At 41.0% G+C, this 16,554-nt stretch overlaps 1 protein-coding gene across 3 annotated transcripts; it reads left to right on the plus strand.

Annotated features, from left to right (window-relative positions):
* Positions 1-1,655: 1,655 nt before the first annotated feature.
* SLC38A2 (solute carrier family 38 member 2) lies at positions 1,656-16,192 on the plus strand. Of its 3 annotated transcripts, XM_019934560.3 has the most exons (16): positions 1,657-1,942; positions 3,075-3,272; positions 3,562-3,643; positions 3,789-3,904; positions 6,832-6,905; positions 7,008-7,100; positions 7,231-7,312; positions 8,736-8,818; positions 9,217-9,275; positions 9,367-9,534; positions 9,943-10,022; positions 10,139-10,239; positions 10,808-10,932; positions 11,519-11,663; positions 11,768-11,865; positions 13,172-16,192. In XM_019934560.3, exons 2-16 carry the CDS (start codon positions 3,157-3,159, stop codon positions 13,268-13,270), a joined length of 1,521 nt encoding a protein of 506 aa, XP_019790119.1. In that variant the 5' UTR covers positions 1,657-1,942; positions 3,075-3,156; the 3' UTR covers positions 13,271-16,192. The 3 variants fall into 3 exon arrangements, 2 of the variants coding, with proteins under 2 accessions (XP_019790119.1, XP_019790120.1); XR_012324436.1 differs by lacking the exon at positions 11,519-11,663 and having other exon boundaries at positions 1,656-1,942; XM_019934561.3 differs by lacking the exons at positions 1,657-1,942; positions 3,789-3,904 and having other exon boundaries at positions 3,114-3,272.
* The last annotated feature ends 362 nt before the right edge of the window (positions 16,193-16,554 follow it).

A 16,554-nucleotide genomic window follows, 5' to 3' on the forward strand; every position in this document is an offset into this window, starting at 1 on the left:
TCTGACTATGCAGGGGACTAACCTGGATGAAGAACTGATTTAAGGTCTTTTGATTTTCATCAGTTGAAACCTGATAGAAAGGAACTTCCAGCGAGTCCTCTCTAACCCACTACTAAGATTGCTTTCCAGACAAGAGTTGATCGGTGTTATTAGGGAATGTGCGTGGAAGCAAGGTAAGTTTTTTCAGCCCCAAATGTGTATCAAGTGCCAAACTTGCCCTGGGGAGCTCACAGTCTCCCTGGTAAGACTACAAACTTGAACAATTTTGAGTACACGACAGCATAGGTTTTAAAAAGTCCTCGCCACATGGGTTAGAAAACAGTCCCTGCAATAAGAGGGGTGACGAGGGAGCCTTTCCTGAGGCTCAGTGACTAAGCCTTGAGTGATGGTGAGAAGCTGGGCACTAAAGCAAGCAAGAGTATTGTTTAGGTGAGACTGGTCTGACCAGTCGAAGGGGTGGGGGAAGAAAGCAGTATAAAGGGGAAATCGGGTCCCCCCACGTCAATCATGAACACTGGTGCAGGCCGAGGGCACCCGCAGCCTCACGTGCCACGGAAATAGACAGTTGTACAGATTTCCTCAGGAAAACATTGAAAGCAAAAATTGTGATCACACCCAACCCTGCCCAATCTCTCCCACATCCTCAAAAGGAAGAGAGCAGTAAGTCAGATCGTTTGTTTATTCATTCATTCAACCAACAATTCTCTCTCCTAAGAGGCCTTTGTTTCCAGCCTTTCCGGCAGCACCGAGTATTCCACAGCGAAGGGGCCCCCTAGTTGCCTGGCTCAGCAAGACCACATCAACACTGGAAGGGGAGGACCAGCATTCCAACCGAGGCAGCGCCTATGTAAATACAAGGAGAGAGAGGCGAGGAGAGCTCTCCAGTTGGGGTGGGGTGGTGGGATGACTGCAATGTGTTTGCGAAGGGAAAGTGGGACTCCTACACTTCATCGGAAGAGCGAAGCCCCCAACCAAGGACCCCTTTCAAGGAGTCTGGCTTATTGGGCAGGAGGTAGCTTTACCCTTAATAGGGTTTTCCGTGTCCGTATAGAAAGGATCTCCCGAAATGGAGCTGCCAACCGACCTAATCAGGCTAGTTTTGAAGAGTGAAAGCAGGTCTAGGAGGAGAAGAAAGAACGAGAACAGAAACCTACCATGGAGACAACGTTGCTGCGTTGGCCCAACTTTGCTAGAGAAAACCCCCCATGTAAATCACAAAAATAACCGGCAGGAAAGGATTGGGTGGGTGAGATGTGTCCCCAAAAAGCCTCAAGGAGAAAGCAAAGCCTGCTGGAAACTCGGACAAAAGGGTATTTGAAGGAGAAGGTTCCTGAAAGACAACCGCATGTCTTGGGCACCAGTCCGGGCTGAAAGGGACAGACCGGGGGAAGCACGGGGGCCGTCTTTCCAAGGCTGACCAGGAGACAGCAGAGCGGGGTTGGCCCGGGAGGAGGGGGGCGCCAGCGGGCGGGGCTCGGCGGCCCGAGTCAGCCGCCGGGGACGGACGCGGGTGGGGCGGGGTGGGGCCTTGCGGGCCCGGGCGGGCGGGGGGCGGAGCCCAGGTGGTGTTGATACACAAAGAGCAGGCACCCGGCGGCTGGGGCCCCGCCCACTGACGCGTCCTCCAAGGCGGCCGCTATAACCCGCTGCTCGCGCCGCTGGCTCCAAAGCCGCGCGAGGCTGCCGAGCTGGAGCGCTTTTCCTGCAGAACCGCCAGCTGCCCGACCACGCGTTCCCGCACACTCGCTCCTTTCCCTTCAGACGGCGGACGCCGGACGATTGGAGCGGCAACTTGCCATTTCCTTGTTTAGTTAAAATTGCTTTCCTGCCTCTAGTTGGATTTTCCGTTTTGTTTTTCTTTTTTTTACAATTTTTGTTTGAGAAAAACTCACCGAAGGCGTTTGCGTGTTGTTTCCGGGATACAGGAGTCGAGCCTACCGAGGTAATGCGCGCGGGGGCGTCTGCAAAGGGCTCGGGGCCCGGGCGGGAGTGGGGGAGGGGCGTCCGGGAGGGGCCGCGGCGGGAAGGCAGCTGCCGCGGTCGTTTACTCCTGGGGAGGGCTTTTTCGGTGTGCTAGCCAGCCTTCGATCCCGGTCCGCACCGAGGTCGCGGCCCTCCTCCGGGCGAGGGAGGGGCGCGGGGGCCGCGTGCCCGCCCGGAGCGGAGCCGCATCCTCCTGTTAGGGGGAGGGGAGCCAGCCGGGCCCCGAGGCTCCGTTGCGACAAGTCTTGTGACTGAATTGAATTAATAAAAATAATTACATAAACGGGTCTTGGAATTTGGGGGCGACGGGAGTGGGTTCGGGCTTTTAGTGTAGCGGAGGCCAGGATTGGGGAAGACAAGCGGGAACGTTTGACAATCGGCGATCGATATTGCATCAGTTTCCTTTTCGGGCAGAGGAGGGGCCGGCCGGGCGAAGCGCTCGCTAGCCAAATGCCTGTGGACTGGTGTGCTCGAGGGCACGGGCGTGCGCGTGTAAACAAACCCTTGACGCCTCTGCGCGCCCTCTGCTCCCTTTCTCGGGAGAGGACTCATGTTCGCCCTTTCCGCCCCCTTCGAGTCTGTCTGCTGCTGAGGCATTTCGCCATCTGGGGGCTCCAGGTGTGAAAGGACGAATTACGCGGCATTGCTATTGTAAATGTTAGAAAGGGGGAGCTGTGCGCCTGGGCTACATGCAGTGCACACCTAGCCAATGCCTGGGTGGGATGTTTGCCCTGCGTGCCTGTGCACGACCTAGGAGGCTGCGGGAAAAGCAAAACAGAGCCCCCGCACCCCTCCCGTGAAACTTGAGAGAATGGAGAGGGAGAAACACTAAATTCCGTTGGAGAGGGTCATCGGGGTCCGGGGGGGCGTGGGCCTCTGCAGGCGCAGCGCTGCAGGGGGACCATCTTTGTTCTCCGCGGCTCCGCGGTCTGTACTTTTCCGCCCCTCGGCGCGCGCCCCCGCCCTTCGCGCTCGGCTGGTACTTTTCCACTCGCCTGGCCGGGGATGAATCAGCCTAGCAGCGCCGCCCGGCGGCGTCACGTGACCAGGGCGGGCTCTGCAGCCCTGACGCGTCGCCTCTACCTTCACAGGCAGCCGCGCGGGCCAGTGCATCTCCAAGGACAAAAGGAGCCGAGCGTTACTCGCTGCGCCTGATTCCTCCTGCCGACCAGCATGAAGAAAGCCGAAATGGGAAGGTTCAGTATTTCCCCAGATGAGGACAGCAGCAGCTACAGTTCCAACAGTGACTTCAACTACTCCTACCCCACCAAACAAGCTGCTCTGAAAAGGTGGGAGAAGTTGTGTGCTTTTTAAAAAAACAGCCTGTGTGCATCGGAGGTTCTTTACCTGGAACTCTTCTTCTGTTGCTTTAAATTACTGTAGCGTTTGGAGAGAGCGTGTAATCTCTGGAAGATTATCCGGTGGTTGCCATGACATGGTTTCGTGTGAAAGTCGACTACTACTTAATACGCATTTAAGTAAAGATGTGTGACAGCTAAATGCGGGGACCGTTTTCTGTTGAAGCATTCCTTTGTATATTTCAATCCAATTTAGGATTTTTTTTTTCTTTTTTTGTAGCCATTATGCAGATGTAGATCCTGAAAACCAGAACTTTTTACTTGAGTCGAATTTGGGGAAGAAGAAGTATGAAACAGACTTTGTAAGTTAAAAATAATTTATGTTTCTGTGGCTTTATGGAGTAAAAGAATAGTTTTACTTTTAGATTTCAAATCTAACTTGCCCAAAGCTGGTTTTCTCCATTTAATTATTGTTATATGTTTGGTTATCGTTTTCCCTCTATGTAGCATCCAGGTACTACTTCCTTTGGAATGTCAGTATTTAATCTGAGCAATGCGATTGTGGGCAGTGGAATCCTTGGGCTTTCTTATGCCATGGCTAATACTGGAATTGCTCTTTTTATGTAAGTATGTGTAAGTAGTGAGTCTGCCATGCAGGGCAGTAAATATGATGATACAACATATATTTTGGCTCCAGAGACTGAATTTACAGTTGAAGTAGTTGGCTTAAAAATCATTTGCTTAAAAGTTAAAATATGAGAAATCTGAAAATCTCTTTATTCTGCTACGTAACTGCATGATATCAAAAAAGCCAATTAGGTAGGAAAAATTAGGACAACTCTTAAAACCGATAATTAAACCAAAAAGTCTTTAAAGTCAAAGGGGATAGTTACAGTTGAATAGGGCTTGAATATTTAAAAAGAACTGTTGATAAATCCAGGGTAGAATTTTTATTCTGGCAAACTCTGAAGCAAGAAATATTAAAAGCATGGTATCCTTCAAGTCAGTTTGGTAAATTGACAGTCTCCCCAAGGACCTGTGGCTCCTTTTGTACATAAAGAAAACAACTTTTTTTTTTTTTTTAATGTATAGGGTGTGGTGGTATTTGTCTAACCTAGAACATGTTTTTAAGAAAAGTGAGTCAATTTTCTGGACCCTGAAAAGCAACCCATATGTGATTTTTTAATTTATTTTTTGTTTTCTTTTTAATATTTATCTCTTCCAGGTCTATGTGATTGCCACAGCAAAAGATGAATATTTTAATAAGTACCTGCTTTGAATTCCCTTTTTTTTCCCCCTAGTTGTCCAGTTAGAATTAGTTACTCCTGTGCTTTCCAGCGTAAATACCTAGAATAGAATTTTGGAGCTGTAGAAGACTTTAGAACAGCAGTTTTTAACCATTTGCGGGGGGGGGGGGTCACTGACCTTTGGAGAATGTAAAAGCATGGACCTTATTCCCAGGAAAAAACAAGCGTAAAAGAAAAATACATGTGAAGTTTAGTATGCGTTTTCAGTGATGTTTGTATCATAGCAACTAAGATTGGGCTTCTGTGGGCTCCTGGCTAAGGAACTTTCAGTGGAAGATAGTGTGATTTACTATCAGGCAAAGAAACCACATATGCACGTAGCATGGAATTGTCTCTTTGCTACAGATATGTTTTAGTTAACTGACTGGTGCCTTCTACTCAAGTTATTTTTTTCTAGCAGAGTAGAATGTTCATGAAAAGAAAAGCAGACCTTCGCAAAGCTCTGCTTCGTGGTGAAATTCCACGCTGAAGTTAAGCATGGCTTTGAGCTTTGGAAGCTAGGATTCACTCAGCTTGCTTCATGAGCATGAGACTTTTTGACATCTAAGACCAAGAGCCAGGAATTTTTGTAGAAAGGACCCTAGAGTTTCAAAGTTTTTAGTGGGGTACTTGAATGGCATCATTGTTAAATATTTGAAACCCTTCCTAACTCTTAACATAAAAACTGGAGGCAGTTTTTAAATGCTCCCAGTGTGGTTATGGTGCAGAATTTACATGAGATGACATGGCACCTTTGTTTCGTGAGAGAAAGCAAAATTCTGATATGTTACCCTTGCACTTTTGAAATTATTTATACTCTAATAGGGTCTGTATAAATTTGATGATTAACCATTTAATAAATGGTTAAATAATATTAAGAGTGCTAAAGTGAGTTTTTAAATCCATCAGTATTTTACAACGTATATTTGGAGGTACAGACGTAAATGGTTCAAAAGCCACATGGCTGCTATCATCTGGTTAAACAACTCTTGTAGCTTACCCTATAACGTAGACTCAACTTGAGGTTGAAAGTGACCTCAAGGGTTATGAAGTCTGTTCGTTCCTCATTGTCCTTTCTGTGTAAAAGAAAGGACTGAATTTGTCAGCACACTTTGAACATTGTCTTTGATTAAGCCATGCTTTGTCCAGTTAGAGATGAGGCTGATTGTGTCATTTCCACTGCAGATTAGACCCCATGAAACTTGGGGCATTAGAATGGCAGCTTAATGCTACCACCTATGTTTAACTAAGAGACATCAGTTTCTTTGCCAGTACCATATAAGGTACTGTATTCAGTTTGCCAGTAAAGAATTTGGAAAATGTGACTGTCTTCTTGTTTGCAGAGTTTTCTATGAGTTTCCCTGATTTTGATTTGTTGTTGTTCCTTTTAATAAAAAGAAATTTATATTCTTCTTGGCTTGCGTGGGGGGAAGAAAGTAAAGCTGGAATGAGAGAGGACGTGTGCCCTAAAGGAAAGCGTAGTGGCTTAGTAGAGAACTTTTGGTTCCTCTCTATTCTTTTTTTTTTTTTTCTCCTGTTCCATCCAAGCGAAAGTACTGAGGGAGGAGACAGCCCAGTCGGACTGATAGCCTGCTTGTTCTAGCGCAGGCATTGTTTAACTGACAATGCTGGGCCTGTCTTCCATACCATGGTGTGCAATGTAGTATATGGTTCCAGTAGTTACTTCTCTGATTTGTGCCCATTTGTTTGTAAAGCTGTGCCTGACACTTAACATGTCAGTATCTTTCCCTCCACTTCCTTTATAGTCCCATTCCTTTGCTTATCTACGTGGTCCAAGTAGTCTCAAGACCTTTCCTGAATCTGTCTCATTTGTATTTCACAAGTAACTGGCAGGTGTTAAAACCATTTTATAGATAAAAGGAACTATACAATGCAGAGAAGTGGCAAGTACACAGCTAATTATCATGGTGCCAGGATCAAAATATAAGTCTTGTAACTCTACCACTGAAAAGTTAGGTTTTCCAGTGTCTCCCAGCACCTTTGGTTCAGTGGGTGAACGCTGTTCTTAACCAGTACTGTAGAGTTATTACCTGAGACATGATGCAGTCATGTTTAGTGCCAGGTAAGAGAACTTGTTGACACTCTAGTCAGGAGAGTGAACACCTGTCCTTGGGGGCATTCTGTCTAGTACACAAAATATTAGGACAAGTTCCATATTTAATCTTTAAATAAAGCCAAAAAGAATTGTTTTTAAATATAGACGTGCTTATTTATAACCCTGTGCCTTTTCCTTCTCTCATCAGAATCCTGTTGACATTTGTGTCAATCTTTTCCCTGTATTCTGTTCATCTCCTTTTGAAGACTGCCAATGAAGGAGGTATGGTAGCATTTTTGATATTTCTAAAACAGGTATGCCTGTCATGATTTTCTTCCTCTTATAAAATACTTGCTTCATGCTTCTGTGTTCCTTAAATTACAGGGTCTTTATTATATGAACAACTGGGACATAAGGCATTTGGAATGGTTGGAAAGCTTGCAGCTTCTGGATCCATTACAATGCAGAACATCGGAGGTAAGAATTTTTAAAGGACGATTTGGGTAGACTTTTTTGCTCTTTATGTAGCGGAGAGTGGTGACACATTACTTTTGGTGTCACATGCCACATTTTGCACTTGTAATGGTATAATTTTGTTTTCCTCCAGCTATGTCAAGCTACCTCTTCATAGTGAAATATGAGTTACCTTTGGTGATCCAGGCATTAATGAACATTGAAGATACAACTGGGTAGGTGCTAAGTAAGGTTACTCCTAAGAAACAATTACAGTCTAAAATGGTTAGATACATTTTTATCAAAGTTGGATACAAAATGATTATCAGTAAATTATTTTTTGCAAATGCTCCTGTTGAAACTGACCAAGAAGTCCTGCCGGAAACTGATTTGAAACTTTGAGAATGAAAGGCCAAAGACAGTAGTTATAGGACAAGTTATACTAGTTCTATAACTCTGAATAACAAATTTCTAACCTGCGTGTGAAAACAGGTTTTCTGGAACTACTTCCCTTTTCTCTTTATTTTTACTGTCCCAAGATATTATAGTTGAATAACTCATACCCCAACCTAAGTTAGGATTAACATTTTGAATTACATTAAAAATCAATTCCTGTCTGATTTTTGTGAATTTGAAATTTCATATATTTAAAGTGCAGAATACCAGAAAATGTATGGCTATGCTGTACAAACCTTGTCCTTCTAGCGAAGTTATTCATCCGAGTGGACTAACAGGTTTTTATCTAAAGTACACATGAGGAGGGATAATGTACTTCACAGCTTACATGCAGCTCATTATCTCAAAATAGAGAGGTTTGGTTATCTCTGTGGCATTTGAAATTTAGTTTAGTAAGCTGATCTTTAAATATTAGTTTTCTGTGTGTGGGGGGTCTTTATTGCTGAAGTGAGCAGAGTACAATTGACAGGGCAATTAGAATTTGAAAATAAGCGATTTTAAATGGTGTAGTTGATTACCTAAAAAGGAAAAGGCATTGCTAGAATTCTTAGGAGAGATGCATAACATTTTCTCTTGAGTTCAGAAGGGATCTTTTTACTGTTGGAGTCAAGGTGGGTCAAGGTGTCACAACATACTCTTGGCAACCTGGAATAAGTTCTTGTTTTAGGGGACTGGGTTTTGTTGTTTTGTTTTTGCCTATGTATTTTATCGAAGCGTGAGAAATTCCTTGTTGAAATGTTTAGTAAGTACATTTGCTAACAAATGTCTGAAAGAAACTTGTTATAAAATTTCCTTGTTTCCAGCATCAAAAAAAGTGAGCTAAAGCTATGATGAAGTTGGCACACAGTTTTCTAAAAATGCTTAAAGATAAGATTACTGGCTTAACAATGCCACTTTGTTCCCTACATTAGTATCAAGCCTTTAAGAAGCATTTTATGTTATGAATCAGCTGGCAGCCTTCCCAGAGCAAACAGTGGGACAAAAGTTACCCTGTTTGAGATCCCATCTCTAACCTGAGTGAATATTCATTGAGCGCTCAAAGTTAGAAATCTATTCTGTCTATGTGGGCTTTTTGAATAAGCGATACTCTTTCCAAACCTGTCTTTTTTTAAAGTATAAAACGAGTCTTGTGAAAAGAAATGTATGTTATTCTGAGTATTTTTGTGGCTGGTTGTGACCTTGTTTTTCTTTTCTTTAATTCAGATTGTGGTATCTGAACGGTGACTATTTGGTTCTGTTGGTCTCACTGGTGCTCATTCTTCCCTTGTCCCTGCTGAGGAATTTAGGTGAGCACACCCATCTCTAAAGAAAATTGAAATGAGCCTCACCAGCTGGTTGGCTTCCTTTTCATAGAAATTAATAAGAGCTAAAGAGCCCCGAAAACATACCTTTGTGAATTTCAGCATTCAGAACTTGTAGGTCTTTGAAAAATTCTAGCAGGATGGTTACCAAAGGGCCCAAATAGTCTGTTGACATTTACAACATCTTGTGCTTTATAAAAATAAAAAAGGATAGTTGTTATTGATTTAGTTATTAACAAGTATTTTTAAGTTATTCTACATCTTACTGTATAAGCATTAGAAATTTGATGTGTCCACACTGAAGTCTTGCAAGCAGAATTGAGTTATATTTGCCCTAAACCTGTTTTAGTAAACGAATACCAATTTTTTTTTTCTCCTTATAGGATATTTGGGGTACACCAGTGGCCTTTCCTTGTTGTGTATGATGTTCTTTCTGATTGTGGTAGGTATAATTTTTCTTTAAAGCTAGAGATTCTTTTTCTAAGCCCTGTCACATTATTCAGTCTAACAAATGCAAAATAATGTATTTTCAGGTGGTTTGCAAGAAATTTCAGATTTCTTGTCCTGCAGAAGTTGCTTTTCTTATTAATGAAACCGTAAACAGCACCTTAGCACAGCCAACAGCTTTTGTACCTGATGTGGCTTTTAATATGACTGAAGGTGATTCTTGCCAACCACATTATTTTATCTTCAACTCACAGGTAACTATAATCTTTGTGTCCTCAGAGGAAGATTTTAGGGAAGAAAACAGGGAAAATACCCACTAGAAATTTTAAAACACTCCCAAGGTAAAGGAAGATCAGGTAATAGCTGCCCTTTAGGAAACATGATTAGCTCATTATTGAGGACTGAGAAGAAAGTGTTGGTTTGTAGCTTAAAATAGATTGAGAGATGAAATGATCATCTGATGTTCATAACTGATACATTGGGAAATGGAGGATATCGATCACACTTAGTGAAAAAATTAGAAGAGTGGGAGCTAATTGTGCCAGAAAACATCATTTTAGGCTTTGATTCTAAGATTAATAAATATAAATACAAGCTGCAGAACTGTGATAACATGAGTTTGTTATATCAGGATATTAAGAAAGTGTTTACGTTTTTTGCAGACTGTCTATGCTGTGCCAATTCTGACCTTTTCATTTGTCTGTCATCCTGCTGTTCTTCCCATTTATGAAGAGCTTAAAGGGTGAGTGCTTTTTACCTACTTTTATATACATTTATTGGAAAAACTAGAAAAATTTTCAATTACTGCTATAACTGCTGCTAAAGTATGCATCTGTATTTTCCTTTGAATTTGTATAGCCGCAGCCGTAGAAGAATGATGAACGTGTCCAAGATTTCATTTTTTGCTATGTTTCTCATGTACCTGCTTGCTGCCCTCTTTGGATACCTGACGTTTTATGGTAAATAATGTCTAGTTTACAAAAAGGATAGTTAACGAAATGGAATTGATACTTTTATATGTATACTTCTGTCACTTTAAAAACTCGGTCTGTTTTGGTATATTTCATATTTGTGATGAACGATTGAATTTAGAGCTTAGAATTTCCTGTAGCGTATATTGAGTCAGTGACTTCTAGAATCCACGTTCCCAAATCTACCATTAGCCATTCGAGGGCATTTTTTACGTGATGTGCTTGCATTTAGGTTCTCCCACCCCCTTCAGATTAATACAGCACACACACACACACTGTAAGCCAGACCATGGGATTGAGCTATTTAGCTCCTGTTGTTTTTAATGGGGGTCATGTGGCTAAATCTCTCCTTGGTATTTCGAAACTTTTTTTCAATGTTATTTTAATTGCATTAACCCTAATTCCAAATTAATCTTATTAACCTCTTAGTTTGTGGTCGTTTTGTGAGTAGCTAATAACTTTGGTGCAGATTTTCCCGTTAAGTTAGATTTTCTAACTAATCTCCAAAGAGGACAGCACACTTGAAGCTGTTTCTTTTCTTGGCCTTTCTCTGTAGAACACGTTGAGTCAGAATTGCTTCATACCTACTCTTCCATCATGGGAGCTGATGTTCTGCTTCTCGTCGTCCGTTTGGCTGTGTTGGTGGCTGTCACCCTGACAGTACCTGTAGTTATTTTCCCAGTAAGTAACCTTTCAGTAGGAGTGAATTGTGAAACATGAAGATTTGTGTGATTTCTGTGTTTTGGGAGAAGGGAAACACTGCTACAGCAGTATCGAGTTGATGCGGGTTTTTGAAGGTTTTTTTTTTTTAAATGTTTCATACATCTTTAAAACATATCCTGGGGGGCTTCCCTGGTGGCGCGGTGGTTGGGAGTCTGCCTGCCGATGCAGGGGACGCGGGTTCGTGCCCCGGTCCGGGAAGATCCCACATGCTGCGGACAGGCTGGGCCCATGAGCCATGGCTGCTGAGCCTGCGCGTCCGGAGCCTGTGCTCCGCAATGGGAGAGGCCACAACAGTGAGAGGCCCGTGTACCGCAAAAAAAAAAAAAAAAAAAAAAAAAAAAAAAACATATCCTGGGACACTTTTTTCCATAATTGAAGACACAGTGATCTTTCTAGTGTTCAGATATTTAGAAAACAGCAATTGAGGAGGGGTACAATTTTAGTATTTAAATAGCTGCTAGTTGATATATATATCCTGTTGTTTGGGGTTTGTTTTTTTCATTAATTAAATCTGCAGTTTTTATTTATCCACTTATTTTTGCAGATCCGGAGTTCCATAACTCACTTGCTGTGTGCAACCAAAGATTTCAGTTGGTGGCGTCATAGTATCATTACAATGTCTATCTTGGCATTTACCAATTTACTTGTCATCTTTGTACCAACTATTAGGGATATCTTTGGTTTCATTGGTAAGTTTTAGGAAGTATCAAAGTTGCTTGAAATATCAGGGATTTTAATGTTTATAAAATGAATAACAAGTGATTCTTAAGAACTGGTAAATGTTCTTTTACAGGTGCATCTGCAGCTGCTATGTTAATTTTTATTCTTCCATCTGCCTTTTATATCAAGTTAGTGAAGAAAGAACCTATGAAGTCTGTACAAAAGATTGGGGTGAGTGAGAGATTATGACTGGAGAAATAATAATAATCTAATGCCAGAAGTTCCTCAACTGATTTTAATTTTAGTCTCCTAAATGTCGTTTATTGTAGTTTCATTTTAAGTTTCTAGTAAACAAATATATCTGTAACTGTGTACTTCACAGATGGAAGATTGGGAGAGGAGGTGAGAGATGGTTTGCCATCTAATATGTATGCTTAAGTTAACTGCAAGAAAGTTATTAGATATTTTAGGAATAGAGATAGAGTGTAAAGTAAAAATAATACAGACTCAACTTTCAACGTTGTTTAACCAGTATTTGTTGGACTGCCTACTACTGTATGACCAGCACTTAAATGGGCCTGGAGTATATAAAAGAGAAATAATGGGGTATTTAGTCAAATGAGACTAACCATTTTCAAAGCAAAGCTTGGGGGTTAGGGAGGGGGCTACTATTAGACTTTAAAGTATAATAACGACTGATTTTACAAAGAATATATGGTATGTTAACCACAAATGATCCTGGTGGGGATATTTAGGAGAAAGACTGCATTTCAGTCCTTATTCGCCACTACTATTGTAGTCTGAGTAAACTACTAGAATTGTTTGTGAACCAACAACTGTCATCTTATTTCACCTAAAATATGTAGTGCAGTAACTGAAGGGGGTAGGATTAGGAGTAGACCTCCTCATGTCTCTTAGAAAAACCTCCAGCTTCGACTCAGGCTGCATTTTTAAGATGACTTGGATTTGATTTTGTAAGTTAAATTTTTTTCCTTCTAAAAAATGTAAAAATCCCAGTCCAGTTCTATTATATGAAATAATTTATTTAGCAAAGAAAATTGTTTACCATTTCATACAAAGGAATGAAAAGGGAAAGTTTGAGAAGGTTTCAAAGATACAGTTACTTAGTACTCTATAGATAACCCCTTGATCACTCACTTAAGACAGTTTAACTATCTTTAGCAAGGTAAAACTGTAGCTCTGTGAAGTATTATGGACATGCTTTTAGTAATTATAAGCCCATTTTTAAAAGTAGAAAGAGGGGGCTTCCCTGGTGGCGCAATGGTTGAGAGTCTGCCTGCCGATGCAGGGGACGCGGGTTCGTGCCTCGGTCCGGGAGGATCCCACATGCCACGGAGCAGCTGGGCCCGTGAGCCATGGCCGCTGAGCCTGCGCGTCCGGAGCCTGTGCTCTGCAACGGGAGAGGCCACAACAGTGAGACACCCGTGTACCGCAAAAAGAAAAAAAAAAAAAAAAAGGAATATTTAGCATATGTTTTGTTGCTTGCTGATCCGTTTTCTCTGTGTGCTCATTGCAGGCTCTGTTCTTCCTGTTAAGTGGCGTAGTGGTGATGACCGGAAGCATGACCTTGATTGTGTTGGATTGGGTCCACAATGCCTCCGGAGGTGGCCATTAACCAGCAGCACCACTAAAACTCGATAGTCCATTTGATGCCAGTGTTGAGTCAACTCTCAGCTACTATGAAATTTCACCTAATTTTTCAGTTTCACTTCCTTTTGAAGTGCAGATTCCTCGCTGGTTCTTCTGAGTGCAGAATAAGTGAACTCTTTGTTTGTTTTGTTTTGTTTTTAAAGAAACTATTCTGTATGATAGAAATGGATATTAACAACAAAACCACGAGTCTCGGGTTAAGGGAAGTGACAATTTTATTCCATTCCAGAGAATGGACGAACTCTTAACTTTAATCAAGCCACATGTTTGGCTGTGTCATTGTTTAACTTGGATATTTTATGATTTTACTTGAATGTGCCTAATGGAACCATTCGATGTGAGAAACAATTCTTCTTAATTTACAGCAAAGTATTGAAATAACCATTGGGAAAAATACTATTATTTTTTTGTACCAAAAATATTTAAAGACCTCAGAAGCACTATTCTTTAAAAATTGCTTTTTTTGAACTTTATCCAAAAGCAGTTGTCAGTGAATTCTGTTAAAAAATAATTCATTGTTATTTAAAAACAAATACTAGTATTATGAAATGATTTGCCTTTTTGTAGGCATACTAAGCCAAATACTTTTTTTACCCAAAATAATTTTTAGAGAAAATGATGTAATGAAACATTGTACCATGAATAGGAGCATAGTTTTTATTTCCATTCAGACTTCACCATGAAAGGATAATTGGTTGATTGTGGCTATACCAAATCAGATGAACTCTCATCATCACCTTTCTTCTCTGTCCCCAAATAATTTGGTTCATTTAGACTCTGAAGTATTTATGGCTTCAATCTATTAGAATGGAAGATAATGCAGATATTTCTATGGGAAATAAAATAACTAATTTTGAGGTACCAAATAGTGCAATTGGGTAAAACAGGGTTTATTCAGTTGCATCTGCCTCCAGAGTTGTGTTAACAGCTCTGGGTTTTTTTTTGGGCCAGCCCTTTTTTGGCATTGCTTCCAGCAGTGGAAAATGGGCATTTGATGGCTGTAGGCCAAAACTATTCTACCCAGAGAGTACAACTTTTCAAAATGCTCATCTGCTCCTGGAAGTGTGAATTACTTGACAATGTATGGTTTAGTTGTGTTCATGTTTTGTCTACAGTAGAGGTCTAATCCATAGGTTACACCAATATTTGGTACAATATAAGTTCTCTTCGTATAGGCCACTGGGTTTCTCATGCAGTAAGCTTTTTAAAAAACTCATGTGCACTGGCTTGTCATCTCATTCTCGTACAACATAGAATTACTTGTTTACATCCAACAAATGGTTAGCTAGGGAAAACAGTGCAACCTGAGTGTAACTATTGGTCCGACTGCATGACCACCCTTCCTATTTTAATCCCAGTTAGAAGTGAAAAAATTATTTGGCTTTAAGAGCACATTTATTGTACGTCATGGTGTATGGTGAATATATTATTAAATAATGTGGTACTTTGCTCATCAGGCATAATGTCTAAAATCTAATATACATAATTCCATTAGTGGTTGGGGGAAGCAAATAATGGAATCATTCATTGGTCACCTGGCTATAAGGTTGTTCTCTTGAACTAAACATTGCTAGTTTTAGGCAAGGGCCAGAAATGTGGCAGACATGATTTTTGTTATGCATTCTTGTATTATATGTGACTAAATTACAGACAAGATGCGTCTGTAATCAAAGACCCTTGTGGAACTGGAAGACGTCTTGTAGTGCTACATTGGGTGAAACCAATGGTCCGTTTTTGTTTGTTTCTACGAAAATTAAAGTGGGGACCATCTCGAAAGGCAGTGAGAAGACAGATTCTACAGCACTGCTTTCATTCAGTTGGGCTCTTGGCACTCCATTCGACTCCAGAACCTCACCTCTAGCTCAGACCAAGAATTGGCACTTCTGGTTGGATTCCTGGAAAGAATTGCTCGTTGTGTATCTTAAGACTTGACCAGGGAATACCAAGTAAAGAGTTGTTCTCTACAGTTTACATCCTTTCTTATGGGAGAAAATACCATGGCAACCAGGAAGAAATGAAAAAACAAAATTCTTCTCACGGCAAATCGATGTGGGAGGCTCCTCCAATCTCCTGGCTGTTTGAGGTTCAGAATCAACTGCCACGGGTAAATTCCATTGCATGATTTTCTTGGAGCTATCTCGTCTACCTGGAGGTTCCTAAACAGTGAATTCCCAGTAATGAGCAGTCTTCAGTATTAAAACCACTGTCGTGTCACCTCATTTTGCATTACTGTCTTCCGTGGATGTTTCAGTTATAACTGTAATGTTATTTATAGAACAGCATTAATCCATTAAAGCTAACCTATTTTTCAATATTTATGATAATCTTATGTACATACATTGTCTGTCCATATGTATTTGTAAATAGGTTGTATATAATGTCAGGTTTGGGTCTTGGGTTCAAATGTATATATTCCTATAAGTTTCTTAACTGCATTTTGATGAATTCACATTATGTATCTATAAGAATGGTCCCAAAAGTACCTGTACAGAGATTTCAATAAACAAATTGTGTAAACACTAAAAATTTAAAATACTGTGTAAATTGTATTTGCAATAAACAGACTGGCTGAACATCACATTTTTTTCATGAAAACTTGGTGCAAGTTCAGATCTCTTACTTAAATTTTAAATAAGGTCTAAATTTTCAAAATGCAGTAGTTAACAAAATGATCTAGTGTAATAAAATCAAATATGATCTAGTGTGATTTAAGACCTTTGAGAGCCTGGGTGTGTTAAGCTTTCTGTATATAATGTAAATATCCCCACTGTACTGTTAGAGGCCAACAATTCCAGTATGACTTGTTGGCAAAGAGTGCTACACCGTTTCAATGAAACATCCTATGTTTGTTTTAACTGAACTAAAATAAATACATGCTTAATCCTGAGTAGCGGTGTTTTATTTAAAGTAATGATAAGTCGTGTCTGGTGCATTTTGTAAGCACAGCAACCTAGCACTTAGTAGGGTTCCATACAATGTTAGTGATTATAATGAAGAGAATGGTCAGGAAGTTTAAGTTGCTTTTAAGTTCCTAATGATGATAACCAAGTGTGAGGAGGAATGAAAAAAATGCTTAGCATCTGGAAGACCCAGGCTTGGGCCTGCTCTAAGCAGTGCGTCAAAATCACATCTGGGGAGCTTTTTTAAAATGCAGCTTGCTGGGGACTTCCCTGGCGGTCCAGTGGTTAAGACTCTATGCTTCCACTGCAGGGAACACGAGTTTGATCCTCGGTTGTGGAAATAAGATCC

The sequence above is a fragment of the Tursiops truncatus genome, chromosome 11 (genome assembly GCF_011762595.2).
Source record: "Tursiops truncatus isolate mTurTru1 chromosome 11, mTurTru1.mat.Y, whole genome shotgun sequence".
Classification (NCBI taxonomy): Eukaryota; Metazoa; Chordata; class Mammalia; order Artiodactyla; family Delphinidae; genus Tursiops; species Tursiops truncatus.